Source organism: Barbus barbus, assembly GCF_936440315.1.
Source record: "Barbus barbus genome assembly, chromosome: 20".
Classification (NCBI taxonomy): Eukaryota; Metazoa; Chordata; class Actinopteri; order Cypriniformes; family Cyprinidae; genus Barbus; species Barbus barbus.
This window is the reverse complement of record NC_136748.1, coordinates 5868173-5889947: the sequence shown is the minus strand read 5'-3', so window position 1 is coordinate 5889947 and position 21775 is coordinate 5868173. Positions and strand designations below refer to the sequence as shown.

Below are 21775 nucleotides of genomic sequence, written 5' to 3'. Positions count from 1 at the left end.
ATCACCTACCAACCAGCAAGAATTCTGTCTCTCACAGACCTGTTAGTTTATCTTTAAGAAGCCCTCCTATCCTCCACTCATTAGCTGTATTAATTGGACCTGTTTGAACTCGTTACCTGTATAAAAGACACCTGTTCACACACTCAATCAATCAAACTCCAACCTCTCCACTATGGGCAAGACCAAAGAGCTGTCTAAGGACACTAGGGACAAAATTGTAGACCTGCACAAGGCTGGGATGGGCTACAGGACAACAGGCAAACAGCTTAGTGAGAAGGCAACAACTGTTGGTGCAATTATTAGAAAATGGAAGAAATTCAAGATGACTGTCAATCTCCCTCGGACTGGGGCTCCATGCAAGATCTTGCCTCGTGGAGTATCAATGATCCTGAGAAAGGTGAGGGATCAGCCTAGAACTACACGGGATGACCTGGTCAATGACCTGAAGAGAGCTGGGACCACAGTCTCAACGATTACCATTATGGTAATCGTTGTTAAGGGAAAGTCGTGGCCTAATGGTTAGGGAATTGGACTCGTAATCGAAAGGTTGCGGGTTCGAGTCCCCGGCCGGCAGGAATTGTAGGTGGGGGGAGTGAATGTCCAGCGCTCTCTCCACCCTCAATACCACGACTGAGGTGCCCTTGAGCAAGGCACCGAACCCCCAACTGCTCCCCGGGCGCCGCAGCATAAATGGCTGCCCACTGCTCCGGGTGTGTGTTCACGGTGTGTGTGTGTGTGTGTGCATTTGTTCACTACTCACTGCTGTGTGTGTGCACTTGGATGGGTTAAACGCAGAGCACCAATTTCGAGTATGGGTCACCATACTTGACAATATGTCACGACTTTATTAGTAACACACTACACCGTCATGGATTAAAATCCAGCAGCGCTCGCAAGGTCCCCCTGCTCAAGCCAGCACATGTCCAGGCCCATCTGAAGTTTGCCAAAGGCCATCTGGATGATCCAGAGGAGGCATGGGAGAAGGTCATGTGGTCAGATGAAACCAAAATATAACTTTTTGGTATAAACTAGTGGTGGAAATTTTGATTCTTTCCAGAGACTCGTTCATTTTTCGTTCGTTCACCAAAATGATTCGTTCAGATTCGTTCACTAATTCGTTCAGTGACCATTTTTCCATATTACACAAATACGTCAGCATGTGCGGCAAAATGTGTTGTTCAACTAACGTATTTACTTGTTACAAAATAAAAACCGATTTGGCTTCATTAAAAAGTGTGCCCTTCTCATTAAATGAATAAAATAAGTCTAAATAAGTGATCAAAGTCATTACTCTTTTTATCTTTTAAATTACACTCTTTTCGGATGACCAACGCAGAAGTGTTTTTTTATTTGTTTGCATACTAGGCTAGTTAACATTTAATTGTTTAGGCAGAGATTTACACGTTCAAATCTGAGATTATGTTAAACGAGGAGTTATTCTGTATGTAAAATATGAATATAAACAAGCGTGCACAGTACGGATACCTGTGCTTTGCATCCGCTTTCTGCTGATTGATGAACTAGATTGACAGAATGGCCGACCTACCCGGTCAACGAACTGGGTATAGCTACCAGTTCGTTCAATTCGTTCACGAACGGGAGATCTCTCTCTCGTTCAGACTCAAAACAGAGCCATCTCGGTCAATGATGCTATTATATTCGTTCGTTCGATCCAACCAATTACATGCCCCTTCTAAACCCGAGCTGAAATGCTATTTGCTGACGTGAGTCACATGACGCAAATGAGATGGGATGACGTGACGCAAATAATCAATACTGCCATATTTTTTTATGTTTCACAGTTTTTAAACAAACAAAAGTGCATGACATGACTAACATAATGAAATATTTTTTTATTTAAAAGTATGTAACTGTTCAAACATAAAACAACAATAATATAAATAAATAAAACAAAATGATAAATAAAAAAAAATAAAAAAAAAATAAAACAATAATATAAAAAAATAAAACAAAGAACCAGTTGTTCGAACGACGAACGTAATAATGAGACGAGATGTATGTATGTAACAGTTCATTTGACTCTTTCAAACTCAAAGCAACTCAATGAAGGGCGTATTCGTTCACTAGATTCAACAAATCACATGCTCCGTCCTCGTATCATACTCGAAGGCTATTGGCTCGAGGTTTAGTCATTCTTTGACAGATGAAACGGTCCAGAGCTACGCATGCGCGCAATAGCGGCGCGCTGCGGTGGAGGGAGGAATTTCAGTGAACGAGAAATATGAGTCAATGGATTACGTGAACGAGAATGATTCGTTCACCTAAAAGATTCGTTCAAAAAGAACGATTCGTTCACGAACGTAACATCACTAGTATAAACTCCACTCCCCGTGTTTGGAGCAAGAAGAAGGATGAGTACAATTCCAAGAACACCATCCCAACCGTGAAAAATGGGGGTGGAAACATCATGCTTTGGGGGTGCTTTTCTGCAAAGGGGACGACTGCACCATATTGAGGGGAGGATGGATGGGGCCATGTATCGTGAGATTTTGGGCAACAACCTCCTTCCCTCAGTAAGAGCATTGAAGATGGGTCGTGGCTGGGTCTTCCAGCATGACAATGACCCCAAACACACAGCAAAGGCAACTAAGGAGTGGCTCCGTAAGAAGCATTTCAAGGTCCTGGAGTGGCCTTGCCAGTCTCCAGACCTGAACCCAATAGAAAATCTATGGCGGGAGCTGAAACTCTGTGTTGCCTAGCGACAGCCCCAAAACCTGAAAGATCTGGAGAAGACCTGTATGGAGGAGTGGGCCAAAATCCCTGCTGCAGTGTGTGCAAACCTGGTCAAGAACTACAGAAAACGTCTGACCTCTGTAATTGTGAACAAAGGTTTCTGTAACAAATATTAAGTTCTATTTTTCTATTGTATCAAATACTTATTTCATGCAATAAAATGGAAATTAATTATTCAAAAATCATACAATGTGATTTTCTGGATTTGTTTTTTATATTGTCTCTCGCAGTTGAGGTGTACCTATGATGAAAATTACAGATCTCTCCATTCTTTGTAAGTGGGAAAACTTGAAAAATCGGCAGTTTATCAAATACTTATTTGCCCCACTGTATACTAGATTAAGTTTTGCAATACAGAGAAGTATCACAATATCACGCAATACCATTAATTCATAATTCAAATCTACAAATTCTATCTATCTATTTATCTCTCTCTCTCTCTCTCTCTCTCTCTCTATATATATATATATATATATATATATATATACAGTATCTCACAGAAGTGAGTACACCCCTCACATTTTTGTAAATATTATATCTTTTCATGTGACAACACCGAAGATATGACACTTTTCTACAATGTAAAGTAGAGAGTATACAGCTTGTATAACAGTGTAAATTTGCTGTCCCCTCAAAATAACTCAACACACAGCCATTAATGTCTAAACTGCTAGCCACAAAAGTGAGTACACCCTTAAGTGAAAATGTCCAAATTGGGCCCAAAGTGTGTCAATATGTTGTGTGGCCACCATTATTTTCCAGCACTGCCTTAACCCTCTTGGGCATGGAGTTCACCAGAGCATCACAGGTTGCCACTGGAGTCCTCTTCCACTCCTCCATGACACATCACGGAGTTGGTGGATGTTGGAGACCTGCGCTCCTCCACCTTCCATTTGAGGATGCCCCACAGATGCTCTTTAGGTCTGGAGACATGCTTGGCCAGTCCATCACCTTTACCCTCAGCTTCTTTAGCAAGGCAGTGGTCGTCTTGAAGGTGTGTTCGGGGTCGTTATCATGTTCGAATGCTGCCCAGTCTCTGCTTCAGTATGTCACAGTACATGTTGGCATTCATGGTTCCCTCAATGAACTCCCTAGTGCCGGCAGCACTCATGCAGCCCCAGACCATGACACTCCCACCACCATGCTTGACTGTAGGCAAGACACACTTGTCTTTGCACTCCTCACCCAGTCTCTGCTTCAGTATGTCACAGTACATGTTGGCATTCATGGCTCCCTCAGTGAACTGTAGCTCCCCAGTGCCGGCAGCTCTCATGCAGCCCCAGACCATGACACTCCCACCACCATGCTTGACTGTAGGCAAGACACACTTGTCTTTGTGGCAGCAACCAGGTGAGGAGTACACACGCTTGACACCATCTGAACCAAATAAGTTTATCTTGGTCTCATCAGACCACAGGACATGGTTCCAGTAATCTATGTCCTTAGTCCGCTTGTCTTCAGCAAACTGTTTGCGGGCTTTCTTGTGCATCATCTGTAGAAGAGGCTTCCTTCTGGAACGACAGCCATGCAGACCAATTTGATGCAGTGTGCGGCATATGGTCTGAGCACTGACAGGCTGACCCCCCCCCCCCCACCCCTTCAACCTCTGCAGCAATGCTGGCAGCACTCGTACGTCTATTTCCCAAACACAACCTCTGGATGTGACGCTGAGCACGTGCACTCAACTTCTTTGGTCGACCATAGCAAGGCCTGTTCTGAGTGGAACCTGTCCTGTTAAACAGCTGTATGGTCTTGCCACCATGCTGCAGCTCAGTTTCAGGGTCTTGGCAATCTTCTTATATCTTACGCCATCTTTATATAGAGCAACAATTCTTTTTTTCAGATCCTCAGAGAGTTCTTTGCCATGAGGTGCCATGTTGAACTTCCAGTGACCAGTATAAGAGAGTGAGAGCGATAACACCAAATTTAACACACCTGCTCCCCATTCACACCTGAGACCTTGTAACACTGAGTCACATGACTCCGGGGAGAGAAAATGGCTAATTGGGCCCAATTTGGAGTAAAATTTGCATATGTGATTTCAAAGGGATTCACATGCAGTTGTTTTACAGTCATGGCCACAAATATCAGCACCCTTGGTAAATATGATCAAAGAAGGCTGTGAAAATTCATCTGCATTAATGCTTTTGATCTTTTATTAAAACAATTCACAAAAAATCTAACCTTTCAGTGGATAGTAAGGATTTAAAATGGGGGGGAAATATCATTATGAAATAAATGTTTTTATCAAATACACATTGGACACAATTATTGGCACCCCTAGAAATTATTATGAGTAAAATATCTCTAAAGTATATTTCCATTCATATTCACAATTTTGAGCACTCCAGGGAGATTATGAACATGAAATTATCCAGCCATGGCTTCCTGTTTCACAGAAATATAAATAGGAGGGAAAACCAAGCCCAAATTCCCTTATTCTTTGGTTTTTCTCATTGTGATGGATGACTAGGTTTCTGATGTGCAGCAAAAGATAAATGAGCTTCACAAATTAGTGAAGTGGCTTTAAGAAAAGAGCTAGAGCAGTGAAAATTCCAATTTCATTACATTAGGGCAATAATTAAGAATTTCCAATCAACAGAAAATGTTACGAAACTGCCTGGAAGAGGACATGTGTCTATAAATTATCCTAGCTCGTCCAAAAACAAACTCCAGCATATTCAGTTATCAGACACGAGTGGAACTTCAAATGGGACTGGCTTCTATGGTCAGATGAAACTAAAAAATTTGCTTTTTAGCAGCAAACACTCAAGATGGGTTTGGTGAATCCAACCGTACAATAATCCAAAAACAAACCTCAAAAACAACACAAAAATGTGCCACTGAGCACAAAACCAAGCTTCTACTATGGCCATTCCAGTCCTCTGACCTGAACCCTATAGAAAATGAGTGGGGTGAACTGAAAAGAAGCAGCACCAACATGGAGCTGGGAATCTAAAGGGTCTGGAGTGATTCTGGAATAGTCTCTGATCTCTTGTCAGGTGTTCTCTAAACTCATCAGGCATTATAGGAGAAAATTTAGAGCTGTTAAACTGGCAAATGGAGGTTTCAAAAAGTATTGAATAAAAGGGTGCCATTAACTCTTTCCCCGCCATTGACGAGATATCTCGTCAATTAAGAGACAACGCTTCCCTGCCATTGACGAGTTTTTACGGAAATGTGTTCTAGGTATATTACGGTAAGAAAAGCCCTAGCGCATGTCCTGAATGAGTTACGGGACTTACGGGTCTTAAGGGTCCGAATACAAGATGATCGGCATAAATGGAAGGATCAGAGAAAATGTAGATCATATATATGTAGATCATGTTTTGACCATTTTGAATCTGATCAGGACGAAGTAGTCAGTGAGAGAGATGCCTTTACAGACACAGAAACATCTCTAGTTGTGTATGGACCGATAAACCGTCAATGTGTGTGTGTGCATGTGTAAGTGTGTGTGTGTGTATGTACAGTATGTATATGTATGTATGTAGCCTATATGTGTGTGTGTGTGTGTGTGTGTGTGTCTGTGTCTGTCTGTTCTGTTTATTGAATGCAATTTCAGTTATTCATATAATTATTTACAGGTGAACGAATACGACATTTTAATGTATTTTGCTTGAAAATGCACTACTTTGATAAAAATGCATTTTTCTCAGTTTTTTGTCCAAAATGTTGTATTTCTAATGAAACCCTAATGAAACCTCACTTTAATTGAGCGTAAGCAGCGCAGCAAAAATAGACTCGGCGCCGAAACGATCGCGGCACCGCCGCTCCTGCTACGCGCTGCCGCGCCGCCCCTGCGTGCTGTGTGAACGCTCTCATCCGTTAACATGGGCGCCAAAATGCACTACTTTGATAAAAATGCATTTTTCTCAGTTTTTTGTCCAAAATGTTGTATTTCTAATGAAACCCTAATGAAACCTCACTTTAATTGAGCGTAAGCAGCGCAGCAAAAATAGACTCGGCGCCGAAACGATCGCGGCACCGCCGCTCCTGCTACGCGCTGCCGCGCCGCCCCTGCGTGCTGTGTGAACGCTCTCATCCGTTAACATGGGCGCCGAAAAAAATACGCGCTGTTTACGCCCTGCTTACGCTTGCAGTGTGAAACCGGCGTAATTAGGGCCCATTCGCATATCGCGTCTTTTGCGCGCTCAAGTTCGTTATTTCAAATGTAGAAGCGCGGTATGCGCGCTCATAATGGAAGCGACGCGGTCGCGGTGCGACGCGCTCGTTTTTTCCAGGCGTGTCTGCGCCGCATCGAGATAAAAACATCTCGGCTGTATCCGAAATTGCCCCCTATACCCTCAAATAGTGCACTATTTGAGGGGACGGCCATTTTAAGTGGTGTTCGAAACCTTAGTGGATGTTCTCGAGCGCACTCATTCAATCCCACAATGCACCGCAAAAACGAGTGTACAACCAATGTACACTCGAGGCTAGAGAATCCCCAGAATGCACTGTGAGAGTCGCGCGCCGAGTCAATTCCCGCGTCTCACCAGAAGATGGCGCCCGCAGCTGAATCATCTATTCATTGATTTTAGAAGCGCTCGTCCACTGTGTAATACAGTGGAATACAACAAAGGTACAAAATTAATTGTAAATTGACTATTAGGGTTTATACATAATTTCCATGACAGAGTTCAAGATAAATCCTTCAATCTTACTACTGGAGCTGCCCGTTTCAAATGATTATTTAACAGGAAGCAAACTATGCAAAAGCGGCAGTTCTTCCGGTGCATTCAGTGTCCGAATTCACTCACTCGTTTTCATTCACTCCTTCAAGTGAACTATATGAGTGGACTAATGTAGGGAATAGTGAATGAGGGTATAGGGGGCGATTTCGGATACAGCCCTCAACTTTTCAGAATGCCTCAAGCGCACCGCGGGTCATGTGACAAGAACCAACCAATCAGCTTCCTCACCTTTTCCGTTACTTTGAAACCTCAGCAGCGTTTTTGAAGTATGGGGTGCACCCAAACACTGCGGCGTTTTTTACTTTTCTTAGTAAACAAACCTTGTAACAGAGTTACAGCAAGGGTTTTTCGGTGGTGGAAATCCATTGCTGAAATTTCCTTTTTGTAACAGAAAGCGCAGCTGATGGTTGCTTAGCAACGACAGACGCCTCCGGAGCGCAACCGCCCTAGCGCTTTGGAAAAAAAGGAGAAAGCGGCACGCCTAGCGTTTTCCACGCGTTTTTAGGCGCTATATGTGAACGGCCCCTGATAAGCTCTTCTTGCACTACACATATATCTGCACAGTTTTGTTTTATTTAACTGGTTTGCACTCTATCTGCCATGTGCCTTATGCCACTTTATCTATCCCTTTCTTTATTTGTATATCTGTATAGTTGTATGTTTAAACTGTATTTATCTGTATTTGAACGTCTACTGTCAGTGTCTTAAATGTTAACTGTATGCACCAAGGGTCTGAGAGGAACGCAATTTCAATTCTCTGTATGTATGTGCAGTACATGTGGAAGAATTGACAATAAAGCAGACTAGACTAGACTGTTTTTACATTTGCAGTATATTTTTCCTCTCCATTTCTAACTGTACTGAGCCCGAACAATAACCACAGTGACACTTGCAAAATGGGCACTTTATAATTCATTATTATCTGTACTTTTAAAACAATTGTCCATAATTGACCTATTGGTAAGCCCCTCTCCTCGAATGCAGATGAGCCAATGGCAGTCGAGTATCAGTTGCACGGGAGCGGAACTCGGACATCTTTATGTTTCAGCGCCATAGAGAAACATTGGTAGAACCGCGAGTCCGCTATGGTATGCGTGACGTAAAAATCCTCATCGGAGGGTATGCGCGGACGGTCCGCGGACGGTCAGTAGGCTACAAAAGCACCAACTGCGCATGTGCAGGCTGTGTGAAGAAGCTCGTTGCTACCCGAACCTGTACAATCCGTTGATTAAAACAATATAAAGACAGCCAGATGTGCAATAACTATGGGCAAATGTTTGTTCACATGTTTGTTTACATCAGCGTACACTTTCGGTAGTAAAGTAGTCTGCGCTGTCCGTGTACGCACGCGGAAAGTATAACACAGGCTTAAGACATTGAGCAACTTGTTTGTTCGAGGGAGCAACAGTAACTAAGGGGGGCGGGGCTTACCGATAGGTCGGTTGTCTAAAATATATTATGCTCAATCTGCAACAATACCACATCCAGTGATGTCATGCTTTGTTTATACACAATAATAATAATAATAATAAAAAGATAAGCCTTAAATTTATGAACAATTTGTCCAATGACTGATCAGATTTTGTGTGCTAAGAGGCCAAACAATTTGTGCATCCCTAGTACATGTAAAATAATTTGCAGTTTGCAATTACGATGAATATAAATTACTTGTGGAATTGCAATGAATGTTATCCTACCCAGTACTCAGAATCATGGCTTTTTAGATGTTTGACACTAAAACTAGTTGCTGAACGGTTTTCTATACATGGTTTTTGTTGAACTGTTGTTGATGTTACATGCATGATGTTCTTAAGAAGTTTTCTTTTCTGTCTTGTAGTAAATTCCGCCTGTCATACTACCCCCATCGTTTGGAGAGTTTTAAGGAGATTTTAAGAGCATCATTTTTTGGAAAATGCGAGCACAATGTATATGGAGACTTCAAGCAATACACCCCAGGGCAAGGAGAGGTGCCCTGTTATTTCATTCATGTGGTTAAAAAGACTACTTAAAGCCACATGCATTCTGTAATTTTTATTTTATGTTCACATGGAAAATTGGTTGTGAAAATTGGTCAGTACAAAAAATAAAGACTAGGGCTTGCATGACATGATTTTAGTTCTTTTGTTTTGTTGGGGGGTTTCTCTTTTTACTTTCATATTACACATTCTTAAGCATGAACATTTTACTTTACAGAACACTGCTAAAAGCATATCACACAAGAATGTGTTTTTGTGTTCCACTGTGCTACTTAATTGTTGTTTTTTGTAAACATGCACGAGACGGATGTCTGTCTGTGAAAATAAAAAGATAAATGCATAAATAACCCATTTATCACCCCTGAATAGCATTGATGAATATGCTATGCAATATATACAGATAAATAAGTAATATAAAAATGGTTGTGACAAGTCACAAGTGCAGGTACATCCATGCTATTCAGACTAACAGCACTAATTGTGCTGTAATATTACTTTTAAAACAAGCAATATCATTATAGCCTGTTACTCCGTTTGAAAGCTGAAGTAGCAATTTATACTGTGTTCAAGAAACATGCAGTGTGAATGTTTAAAAAAAAAAATTGTGTTGAGTTAATAATTTAATTTCTCACTTATAAAGACAGTTGTTTCCAACTCCTTGCTTAACATTGTAACCTGAAGAAAGAATTGCTGAAAAATCCTTAGCAATTATGCACAGACTGTTGGCCTGTTATGGTGCAAACATAGATTAAAAAATATATTTTACAAACAATGTTAAGTAAAAGCGCGATTTGAGTGCACATTAAACTTCACTTACACATACATAATGAACCTTGAATACACCGTATGAAGTAGTCATGTGTATAACTGAATGTTCAGACAAATACATATCACTGCTTTGTGTCTTTCAAAATGATTTTAAGTGCGGATTCATTGCGGAATTCATTTTCTTTTTTTTTTAAGGGTGCTTTAAATATGCACTAGCTGATACATAGTGTAATGATCGATAGGTATGCAAATATTAAAGTTTACTGGACCTGTTTTCTTTCCTTTCAAATTGTGTATTATCTTAAACATCTCATGGAGTTTTTCCAGTGTTTCTTTTGGTTTGCTCATTGGTGGTTGGTGGTTGTAAGGCTTTATTTTATTTTCCTTCGTTGTGCTGACCCATGTCAAAGTCTTTTGAATTCCAAAATAAAAGACCTCCAAAAATCCATATATAACCTCCCCCTTTTGTGTCCTCTGTCATATCCACTGTTTTGAGCATCTTCGTCTTCAAGACTAATAACTGTTCAGCCACTGTATCATTCTGAAGTGAAACTGGTCAGTGGAAACCAATTTCTTTCTAAAATTCTAGAAAACCGTGTACATGGGGAAAATTTGGTAAAGCTGCTTATAGCTTATCTGAATTTGTTCCATGATTGATGAACTTTTGAAAAGGTGATGAACAAAAAAGGTGATGAACATTTTCTTATTGAACTGAAATAGTTTATCAATAAAATAAAATTTTCTAAAATAATTTGAACATTTTACATTTCTTGAAATAATACTTTCTGAACATTGAACATTGGCTCTCAGTCTTTATTCACCTGTTTCTCATGGTTTTGCAAGGAGTGAATTTATTTCCTTATAAAATTAATTCTGAGGGCAAAACTCGGGAACATTCGCAAAGACAGATGCCATGCAATAAAACTAATCTGGAGAAGAGATCTCCAAAGAGAAAAAACAACACCACCCTGACCAAACTTATCTCCTTGTTCATTTACGACCCTCTTCTCCCCTCTGCCCTCTCTGCCTCTCCTCCCTCACTCTTCTTCCCCAAAAAGCAATTTCCATATGCCAGAAGTGTTATATCTTGTCAAAGTTGTTTTTTCCCTTTCATGTTTGGTATCATTTTAAAGGTCTCTGTGCGATTTGGTAAATTCGTCTCAATTTTACAGTAGTCATTTATATTATGAGAAAACTTTTGTAGAATTGTGTTCTGCTGAGGAGGGGGTGTGTCCCCCTCTAGGGGTCTGCCTGAATGTTTGTGTGTCTTCATCCAGGTACGACTCTGAAGTAGTGTTGTCAAAAATATCGATATTTCGATAAATATCGATACTGAAATATCTGAACGGTACCAATATTAATTTCCCGAAGTATCCATACACCGATACTAGCCGAGCTGTCACTTTCACTTCTCTCCAAAGGCGCGTGGACAAGCACCACACGTGACCGCACTCGTCTCCTTCGCTCTGGTTAAATAGCAAAAGTGAAGTGAATAGAAAGATGGCTGCTCTGGTTGTTAAAGAACACAGCAGGAGCGCTATCTGTAGGGATCTATGATCTCCGCGATGCAGAGAACGCGCACGGAATCCAGTCATAAAAACGGAATTTACAGTTTAACGCGGAATGTCATGGAATTTGTCAAAGTTTGGATGAATTAATCAAAAGTAGGTCATTACACTTAAATCAAATCGCGATATGGACTAGTATCTGTAAATATTAAGCTGCAAAAGTGGATTTAAATATGAATCCTGCATGTTCTGCGCGTCTCTGTGTGAATGTGCTGCACGTGCGGTTGTGTTTACTAATGTGGCGCTCGCGGTGATTTCAGCGTCTGCCGTCTCGATGAGGACATAAATACATCAACAATATCTCCAGAACTGATCTGAAAGGCACTTTACGAGCATTTTACCATTTAATTTGAGTAAAACTAGCGTCATATCATACACACACAGAACTTTAGAAGTATTCACGGCAACCCGTCAAAATAAAAGTTCGGTTTAACAACCTATTCAAGACCGTGTGCCAGAAATAGGCTATATTACTATTATTTAGTAGAATGTACATAATACTACTACTTACTACTACTGTTAATTTTTTTTAAAGAAATCACAAAATATTTTAATTTTAATAGTAAATCCCCTTCATTTGCCAAAAATGTAAATGTTTAATTTTCATTAATTCAAATATAAATTTATTAAAATTGTTTTATGCCTTCATCGGATATCCAGTAAAATTTAAATACACAACACAGAATTTATGAGGGGGAAAACACATTTCATAAGGCTACTGTAAGTATAAATAAAAATTGTTTGTATGCATTCAAATAATAGACATGCTAAAACACAGAATTTGGTAACAATAAAACATAAGGTGAGAAAAAAATAAAACATTTCATACGGCCCTAAACGTGTCTTTTTTGTTACACTTTTAATAAATTAAATGTTAAATTGTATAATTGTCATGATTTTAATGAATTAGACATGCTTTTAGATTAATAGCATTTAATTTGACCATTAAAAAAAATCAAACAGAAAAAAACGGAATTCAGAAAAATTAAAATGGAAAAAATTGAATGTAGAAAAAAATAAAACGGATTTGATAGGGCCCTATATCTGGAAATATTTTGGTTATGAAGCAAATGAGAATATCAACAAATAGAACTTTGGATTTTAATTAGTACATGTATTAGTAAACGTTAGTTTCAATTAACATTTAACTAAGATTAATAAATAAATCAACAAATGCAGTACCTCAAGACATTTTTTTGTTCATGTAAAATATACCGCATGTTCTCGACTTGTTACATTTATCTTTAAATTAATTACCCCCTTATTATTGTGGCAGTTTTTTTCTCCGTGGTATCGAAAATGGTATCGAATATCGATATTTTTCAAGGTATCGTATCGAAGTTAGAAATTCCAGTATCGTGACAACACTACTCTGAAGCATGAGAACCAAAAAACAACAAAAGGTATTTTATGTTTACAACTGATCTGAAGGTTTCTATGTCTTTGTTATCTGGGTATATAAGGGAAGTGACAAAACACTACTTTGCGATTCTGTAGCCATATCAGCCCGTAGTGTGTGGAGTGTATTTCATATGTTCCATACTATGTATCTTCCTGAAGTCAGGTATACATTTTTACTCTTAGATTCATCTTTGAACAACTGATGTTATGTATTTTCTTATTTTTGAATTGGCTTCTTATTGTTTTATGTAAATGGCATGACACGTTTTTACCTGACTAATAATAAATTGTTATATTTTATTTATTCTGATCTCTTCTGAAATAATTTTTCAAGTAGTGGTATTTTCAAGTAGTGGTATTTCCGCAAATCTGTGTTCAGGACAGATCATACCAAAGCAACAATGGATGAACCATGGGGAACACCATGAGGGAGACTTTGGATTTCTGACTGTTACTGGCTTAACACGGTGTAGCTCTCGTGGTTAAAGGAAAAAAAATAAAAATACACTTTTTGTCATGAGTATGCAGGCACAGCTCACTTAAAGGTATTATAACCACTCTGCACCCTCTGAGTAAGTTCAGAACTGACAAGTTTGTGTCCGTGGATTCACTATCGGCCGAAGTGTAATTCCTGTGTGATACCTGGTCCCTAATGAATGAATAATTGAAAGTATGGGATTTCCAGAATAATCAAATATCTAAATTAATATACAATTGATGACTGTGATCAGTTTTTAATGATAAATATTGTCTAAATTTAATGATCACTTGAAATTGGAGTCAGATTGAACATGGAGCTAGACTAAAATTGAAACTAAATCCAGATAAATTCAGAGGCGCAAGTAAAAGACCGAACATGCATTAAGCCTTCGACCAGGCCGCTGGATTCCGCTGTTTGGACTAGCGGGTGGAACCTTACAGTTTCACATTAAAATTCATAAGAGTAATTAATGTAAATTACATCACTTATGTCATAGAATAGCATAGTTCTAATAATAGCAGAGCACATTGTAATGCAGCGTTACAACATTTCACATCTGCACAAAGTGGAATTTAAAACTGGTTAGTGTCTTCTGCTAGTTAGTGAAGAATTAAAGAGCTATCTATACTGCTGTCACGCTTCTGTGTGGGATAAGAACGAGGAGTGCACGAAAAAGAAGATAATTCCAAAGAGATATTTATTACATCCTGCACATTTGCCAAGGGGTATGCAAGATCAGTGTTGGTGCCCCCCTGTATTTTAGTAGCCCCTAAAACTAACTCCTGCAGAAAAGTTTTATTTATTTATATATATATAAAATTAAAAGGAAGACAATGTTGAATTTCGTGAGAAGTATAATGATCTGGATGCGTACAAGAGAAGATGGAATCTTCGCGCCGCTGGTATTCCGGAGAAAGTAGGAGAGAATGTAAAGCAGATGATCATCAACCTCTTCAGCCAGGTCTCCCTGAGCATCGCTGCAGATCTGCCCCGTGGAGTTGACATCGCTCATAGGCTGGGACCTCGTTCTGCTGCGGAAAGATCCTCTCGTCGCATAATTGTCTTATTTTCGTCGCGGTCCCAGCGGGACAAAGTTTGGAGAGATGCCAAAACGTCCGTCCTTCTCAGGAAAAAGAAGATCAAGATCTTCGAGGATCTTTCGCTGAAAGACAAGGATGCAAGATCTCTCCTGTGGCCGACGGTAGAGAAGGTGAGACGGGAAGGAAAGAGAGCTGGCTTTCACGGTCCATTTGCTGTGATTGAGGGTAAAAGAGTGACCGCTAAAGATGTAGCCAACACTTAACATGTTGGCAATGTTTATTCAACAAGCAACTGTTTCTTCTAAGTGATTAGCTTGATAATGTGTAAGAATTTCTTCTAAATGTTTAGCTTGATAAGTGTAAGATTTTTTTTAACTAATTAGCTGTTGTTTTATCTATTTTTTATTTTATTTTATTTATATATTTTTACTTTATTTTTATACTTGTATATATTATTTTATTATTATTATTTATTTATTTATTTATTGTTAATTATTTACTTTTACTTTGGGTTCTTAAATCTTTATTCGAAAGCTGAAGTTTATTCTTTATTCTCTGAACTTAAATCTGAACACCTTATTCCCGGTTGAGCTATTGTTGTGGTTGTTGCTCTTTTTGGAGGATAGTGATTGAACGAGTGTACTCTTTTGGTTTACTCATTTACTCAACCTTTGTTCTTTTCTTTTCTTGTTTCTTTTCTATATTGTTCGTGGTTCATGTCATTGTCTTTAATATCATTTAATGCCAGGGGCCTCAGGGATAGTGTCAAAGGAAAAGCTCTTTTTTTGTTTGCTAAAAAACACAAATCAGATTTCTGTTTTCTTCAGGAATGTCATTCGACTATTGATGATTACAAATGGTGGAAATCTCAGTGGGGTAACGATATTTGGAGTTCACATGGCACCGAACACTCAGCTGGTGTAAGCATTTTGAGAAACAAATTTGGTGGGGATATATTAGGGACAGAATCGGACAGCTTAGGTCATTTTCATTTATTAGTAATTTCACTTAACCAACAAACTGTAATTCTCGGAAATATATATGGGTACAGTAATTCTTTGGATAATTTTTTTTTAACAAATTAGATGAGAAGCTTACATATTGGTCTAATAAATTTCCTAATGCATTTTTCTTCTAGGAGGAGACTATAATGTGTCATTTAATAATTCTTTGGACAGATATCCTCCAAAAAGGACCGCTTGTTCTAGTCCTGCGCTATTAGACCTAATAAACAAGTTTGAATTGGTGGGCATTTGGAGAGAGAGATTCCCTAACAATTTAGAGTTTACTTGGGCCACTAAAAGTGGTTCAAGACAATCTCGTATTGATTATTGGCTCAAATTTTGATCTGAATGTCGGCATTCAATGTACCCCATTGACCAACCACAAAACTATCTTTATTAATACCCCTTTAATGGCAGATTATGTGACAGGCCAATGCAGAGCTTCTTTGTGGAAACATAATTCACTGTTAGAATTACCAGATGTAAAGGATAAAAATAAAGAATTAATTGCTAGCTATTGGAAAACAGCCACAATTTAAAATTCTTTTGGAAATTATCTCAGTCTAATAATTTTGATTGCATGTCTCTAGAAGAAAAATTTGAAATTGCAGATTTGCAAATGAAATTGGGTGAATTGTACTTATCAAAGACTAGGGGCCCTTATATAAGATCCAGGAAAAAATGGCTCGAAGAGGGAGAACTCGATTCCGCATATTTTTTTCAGTTAGAAAAGCGTAATTTTACCCTCTCAACAATTGAACAACTTTGTGTTGATGGCAAAATTGTTAAAGATCCAAAGGAAATAGCAAACTACAGTGCCAATTTTTATAAGAATCTTTATAGTTCAAGGTATTCAGAGCAGACAACATCCTCATTTCTAGACTCGGTTAATTATGTTAAGGTTATATCTGAATGTGATAGATTTTTTTGTGATAGCATTGTTACTCCAGAGGAAGTACAAATAGCAATTAAGAGTTTGAAAAACAATAAGTCCCCAGGGTGTGATGGACTTACAGCTGAGCTGTACAAGTTATTTGCTGATGAACTTACTCCCTTTTTAGCTCAGGTTTTTAGAGAAAGTATTGAAAAAGAGGCTTTACCTCCTACATTGATGCAAGGTATCATAACTTTAATTCCTAAACCTAAGAACGATCTTACCAATTTAGACAACCGGCGACCCATCCCACTCCTTAACAATGACTATAAAATTTTCGCCATAATATTTGCTAAAATACTTAAAGATTGTTTGGATGCTGTTATAGATGAGACTCAGTCTGGATTTATGAGGGACCAACATATAATGAATAATATTAGATTAGTTTTAGACTTATTGGATTATAGTGATTTGCTTGAACATAATAGTTTTATTCTTTTTCTGGATTTTTATAAAGCTTTTGATTCAGTTGAACATAAATTTATATTTAAATCAGTGGAAAAATTTGGTTTGGTGAATATTTTTGTAAGGCAGTAAGAACTCTATATTACAACTGTAGTAGTACAATTAAATTAAAATATGGTACTTCTCCTAGATTTTACTTGTCACGTGGTATTATGTAAGGGTGTCCATTATCCTCATATTTATTTTTACTAGTTTCCCAGATATTTGCTTCTTATATTTCTAATAGTGGTTGTCATGGTATCTCTATTGCTGACAAACAGATACTCATCAGTTAACTGGCTGATGATACCACTTTTTTGTTCCTTTAGCATTAAAGTATATCCAGCAGTTCTCCAAAGCATCAGGCCTGTTCTTGAACCTCTCAAAGTGTGAACTGATGTCCATCAAAGAATGTAATTTGTCAGAAATTTGTAATATTCAAATCAAAGATCAGGTATCTTATTTAAGTGTTATTATAACAAATAAATGAATTAGAAAGATGCTCCTCAAATTTTAATCCATTAATTGAGAGTACTCAGAAAAAAACTGAATATGTGGCTCCAACGTGATCTCTCATTGAGGGGAAGAATCTTACTAGCCAAAGGTGAAGGTTTGTCAAGGTTAACATATGCTACTCTCTCTTTGAATGTTGACAATGCCGTTCTTAAAAAAAATTATACAATGCTTCTCAACTTTGTTTGGAAGAATAAAGCTAATTTTATTAGAAAATCTGTACTTATGAACACCCTTGAGAAAGGGGGTTTAAACTTTCTTGATTTCAACACTTTAAACAACACCTTTAAAATAAATTGGATAAAAAACTGTATCAATAAGCCCTCATCTATATAGAATCTGATCCCTAATGTTGTTTTTTCCAAACTAGGAGTTTTAAATTTCTTATTAATCTGTAACAATAACATCATGAAAATCCCTGTCCAATTATCTATTTTTCATAGACAAATGTTGTTGGCTTGGTCCCTAATTTTTAAACACAATTTTACACACCGTATCTAATCTGGAATAACAAGAATCTACTGTATAAACACAAAACACTCTCTTTTTTTATTATTGGTTTAAAAATGGTATTATTTTTGTGTCTCAACTTTTCAATCAAAATTGTTCAATCTGTAATTACTCTGAGTTTTTAGCTAAGCATGGAATTCCTGTTAGTCCGAAAGAGTTTGCAATTGTTGCTGATGCAGTGACACATGGAGTTCTCATGCTTTTTAGAGGTCTTTCTTTTCCAATCTCATGTCACTCAGTGGATCTTTGTAAAACATTTGTTGGAAAACAGTGCCTTTCGTCATCCAAGTCAAAAAACAATAAGAAAATTGGAGTTTTGTTTCAGATGGAGTCTATTTCTGTGCCTTATGCAATCTGTTATTGGAATGGTTTAGTAAGCAATATTCCCTGGAAGAAAGTTTGGTCATTACCTCACAAATATTTAATTACTAACAAAATGAGAGAAATTGCATTGAAGTTGATTCATAGAATTTACCCGGATAAGTGCTCTCTTAAAAGATTTAAGAATGATATTAACACCAACTGTTCTTTCTGTTTAGAAAACAATGAAATGTCTTTACATTTATTCTGGAATTGCTCTTACACAACATAATTTTGGTGTGACATTCTTGACTTTATCAAATGTTATGTGAATCCTAATTTTGAGTTTACTTATAGCAATGTCATTTTTGGATTTCATGAATGTGAAAAAAAGGTGATATTTTATAAACCTTATTTTCCTGTTAGCTAAATATCATATTCATAAATGTAAATTTTCTAAATGCACACCTCTTTTTGTAAGATTCAAACTTGAATTGAAAATGTATTTTAAATCTATTGAATTCTCTACGAACTTGAAAGCAATAAGAGCAGTGGCTTTGTTGAAGGACTTTGCACTTCCTCTGGACTGAAAAACTGAATGACCCTGGACTGTTGTTGTGATTTGACGATGACTATTGTTATTGTTTTTTTCCTGCATTCAATAAAATTTTTTTTTAAAAGAATTAATAAATGTCAGCTGGGAAACATCTTTTCATAGAGGACACCAGGGGTGTCATGCACTTATTATTTTTACACTGGTTGACACAGCAGTAGGCTTATGTTTTACTTATTTTTTCCTTTTTTAGGCTATTCAAAATATTCCCAGTAATTAAACTGTAAGTAAATGCATTTTGCACCTTCATATATGTTGGTTAATCTATAACGGGCGATGGGCAAATTAGCCTAATGTTCTATTAGGTTCATTCTATGGAAATGTCAATTTTTCTGTCCCTAGCCTTTACAGAAATATTACACTTGAAAAACACTTTATAGGGTTACAATTTTAAAATGGAACAATATGTTCTTTGAACAATTACACCTTCTTGAGCCATCAATGTTGCAATGTTTGTTTTTTAATTAATTATATAGAATTCCAAGCACCACAAAACTGCTCGTCCCCACAGTCATGTACAGAGAAAAAGTGCTTTATTTGGGGGTTTTCTACCATTTTAAATACAATAATGTATTTATAACTATCAAATATATGATATAAATGACACAAAAAACACTAAATGGTGAATAAATATTATAAAATAATGAAAGTAGTGGTCCCCTGGAGTTGTGTCACTGGTGTTACCGTTTAACAAAAATAGTTTATTTTTATTACTTAACTTCCTTCTTCCTCTTTCCTGAAGATCTATGAAGAAAGGCCCATGATAAGTCCACTCTTTTCAGAACAGAAGTTTTCTTATTTATCTCATGATTTCATATGAAGCTTTTAGTTGAACTTTGCTTTCAGTTGAAAGTTTGGTTTATTTTTAGGGAATTTTATAAAACTAGAATGCAAATGGATTAAACTACTTAAGTTAGTGAGCATACCATGATTGACAACATGTGGTTTGATACCTTGCAGCAGACATTTTGTAAAATGCATTTTTTTTATTATTATTATTGTGTTACCATCACTGGTGTCACCTTCCTTATGGGTAAATAAATGCACAAAGGATTAAAAAAATAATAATAATAAAATAAATAAAATAACATTTATGTATATTCTTAAAGTCAAAGGGTAATCTAATAATGTGGTCTAAGTTTAAATATTAGAAAAATAAATATATTTTAAGACATCTTGCCATACCAAAAGTGGACATTTCTGTAGAATGACCCCTTAACTACGCATACAATTAGACTTTTTACTTAAGAACCACATGGGTGTCATGCCTTAAAATATTTTACGACCGCCTTGTATTTAACATGAATTTAATAAAACGTTATAAGTTACTAATCATATCACTTTCATTGTACAGAACGAAACTTACATTATCAAAGAACATTATCATTTCATTATCAAGACTTCAGTCTCAAAAACTCCCATTATAATCACAGAAGCTGTTTTCACTGTGAAATTAATCTCTTACTTACATAGTACGCACTTCTGCACTTTGTTGTTTCTGACAAGAGAATTCACTCAGCGAGCCCTGAATAAAACACCGCGTGTCAGCGATGACTCATCTGAACGCCTCTGATTGTCCATTGCAGTCATAAACTCAACAGAATCGTGTGTGATTGGTTATAATGCAGTGCGCCAGCCAGATAACTCAGATTAGAGTTTAGCAGCTGGTGATTTAACGCACTGAACGATCTAATCACGCCAGTATGACTGTATCAAATATAAAAATATGATTCGGCTATTTTTTATCTTTTGGAAACTGCAAAATCCACTTGGCTCAAAAATCTGAGGGGGCACGTGCCCCCTTAGTTTGAATGGGCATGACGACTCTGGACGTGATGTAAAGTGAGGAACACAGAATCAGTTATATTATTGTTGTGATTGTTAATTATTATTATGATGATTATAATACATTATTGTTGTTGTTGTTGTTGTTATTATTAAAGGAGTGGCATGTATTCAAACCGAGCATTCAAATCGCGTTCCCTTCATTTTTGTCCTGTCTGGCACCTCATACAAATGATGCTCAAGTATGCTGTTTTGGTTCCGTAGTTTTTGAGCCTTTTGCTTCTTCGTCAATGGAGGAAACGGGGTTTTAACAAGACCACGTTATTTTTAAATTCACGCCTTTAAGTATACTGTTAATTGCTAAATACAGGAATTTAAATGTCAGTGGCAAATGCAAAACAGACGATTCTCAATCCGGTAAGTCGAATTTGAGACGACCTTACAAATGAGCATAGCCTAAAATAATAACATGCGAAAACAAGTGTTTAGCCTATCTGTGGATTTGTAAGCATTCTGTTTCGCTCATCATAACAGTAACCCAGTCTGAAAAATAATGCTTATGGATCGTGTGTTGAACGTTATGAACATTTTGTTATTATGATTTTCATCAGACAATCCCCTTCACTGAGATTGTACCGGGTGGTCTCCACCCAGGAGAGATGATTGTTATACAGGGATGTGTTCATAATGATGCGGACAGGTAAAATCCACTAAATACATCCACTGGTTTATTCTCATAAAGTAGCCTACACACATGCATGGTAAAGGTTCTATGTCCTTCTGTGACCCAGTTTCATTTAATGCTCATTGTAGTGAATACTATTTGACTGCCGCTTAAGGAACCGTCTGAATATTCCACCCACAGTGCAAAAACGTAAGCGATATCCTGCCATTAATTCAAATGAGTTTTAATATAAAAAATCAATAATAATAAAAAATAAATTTTAAAAAATCACTATAATTCACCTAAATGTTATATTCATATTT

General features: G+C 37.4%; 2 protein-coding genes across 2 annotated transcripts in view; both read left to right on the top strand.

The window, feature by feature from the left end:
• The window catches only part of LOC306886562 (glycine N-methyltransferase-like), a 32102-nt gene extending 21459 nt beyond the window's left edge, over positions 1-10643 (top strand). Inside the window, exon 6 of the mRNA XM_079443753.1 lies at positions 9289-10643. Coding sequence (XP_079299879.1) covers positions 9289-9460 — 172 coding nt within the window. The 3' untranslated portion in view covers positions 9461-10643. The remainder of the gene's footprint in view (positions 1-9288) is intronic.
• Positions 10644-21003: 10360 nt separating this feature from the next.
• Positions 21004-21775, top strand: part of lgals8b (galectin 8b) — a 78236-nt gene continuing 77464 nt past the window's right edge. The window contains exons 1-2 of the mRNA XM_079442759.1: positions 21004-21205; positions 21400-21488. Coding sequence (XP_079298885.1) covers positions 21167-21205; positions 21400-21488 — 128 coding nt within the window. The 5' untranslated portion in view covers positions 21004-21166. The remainder of the gene's footprint in view (positions 21206-21399; positions 21489-21775) is intronic.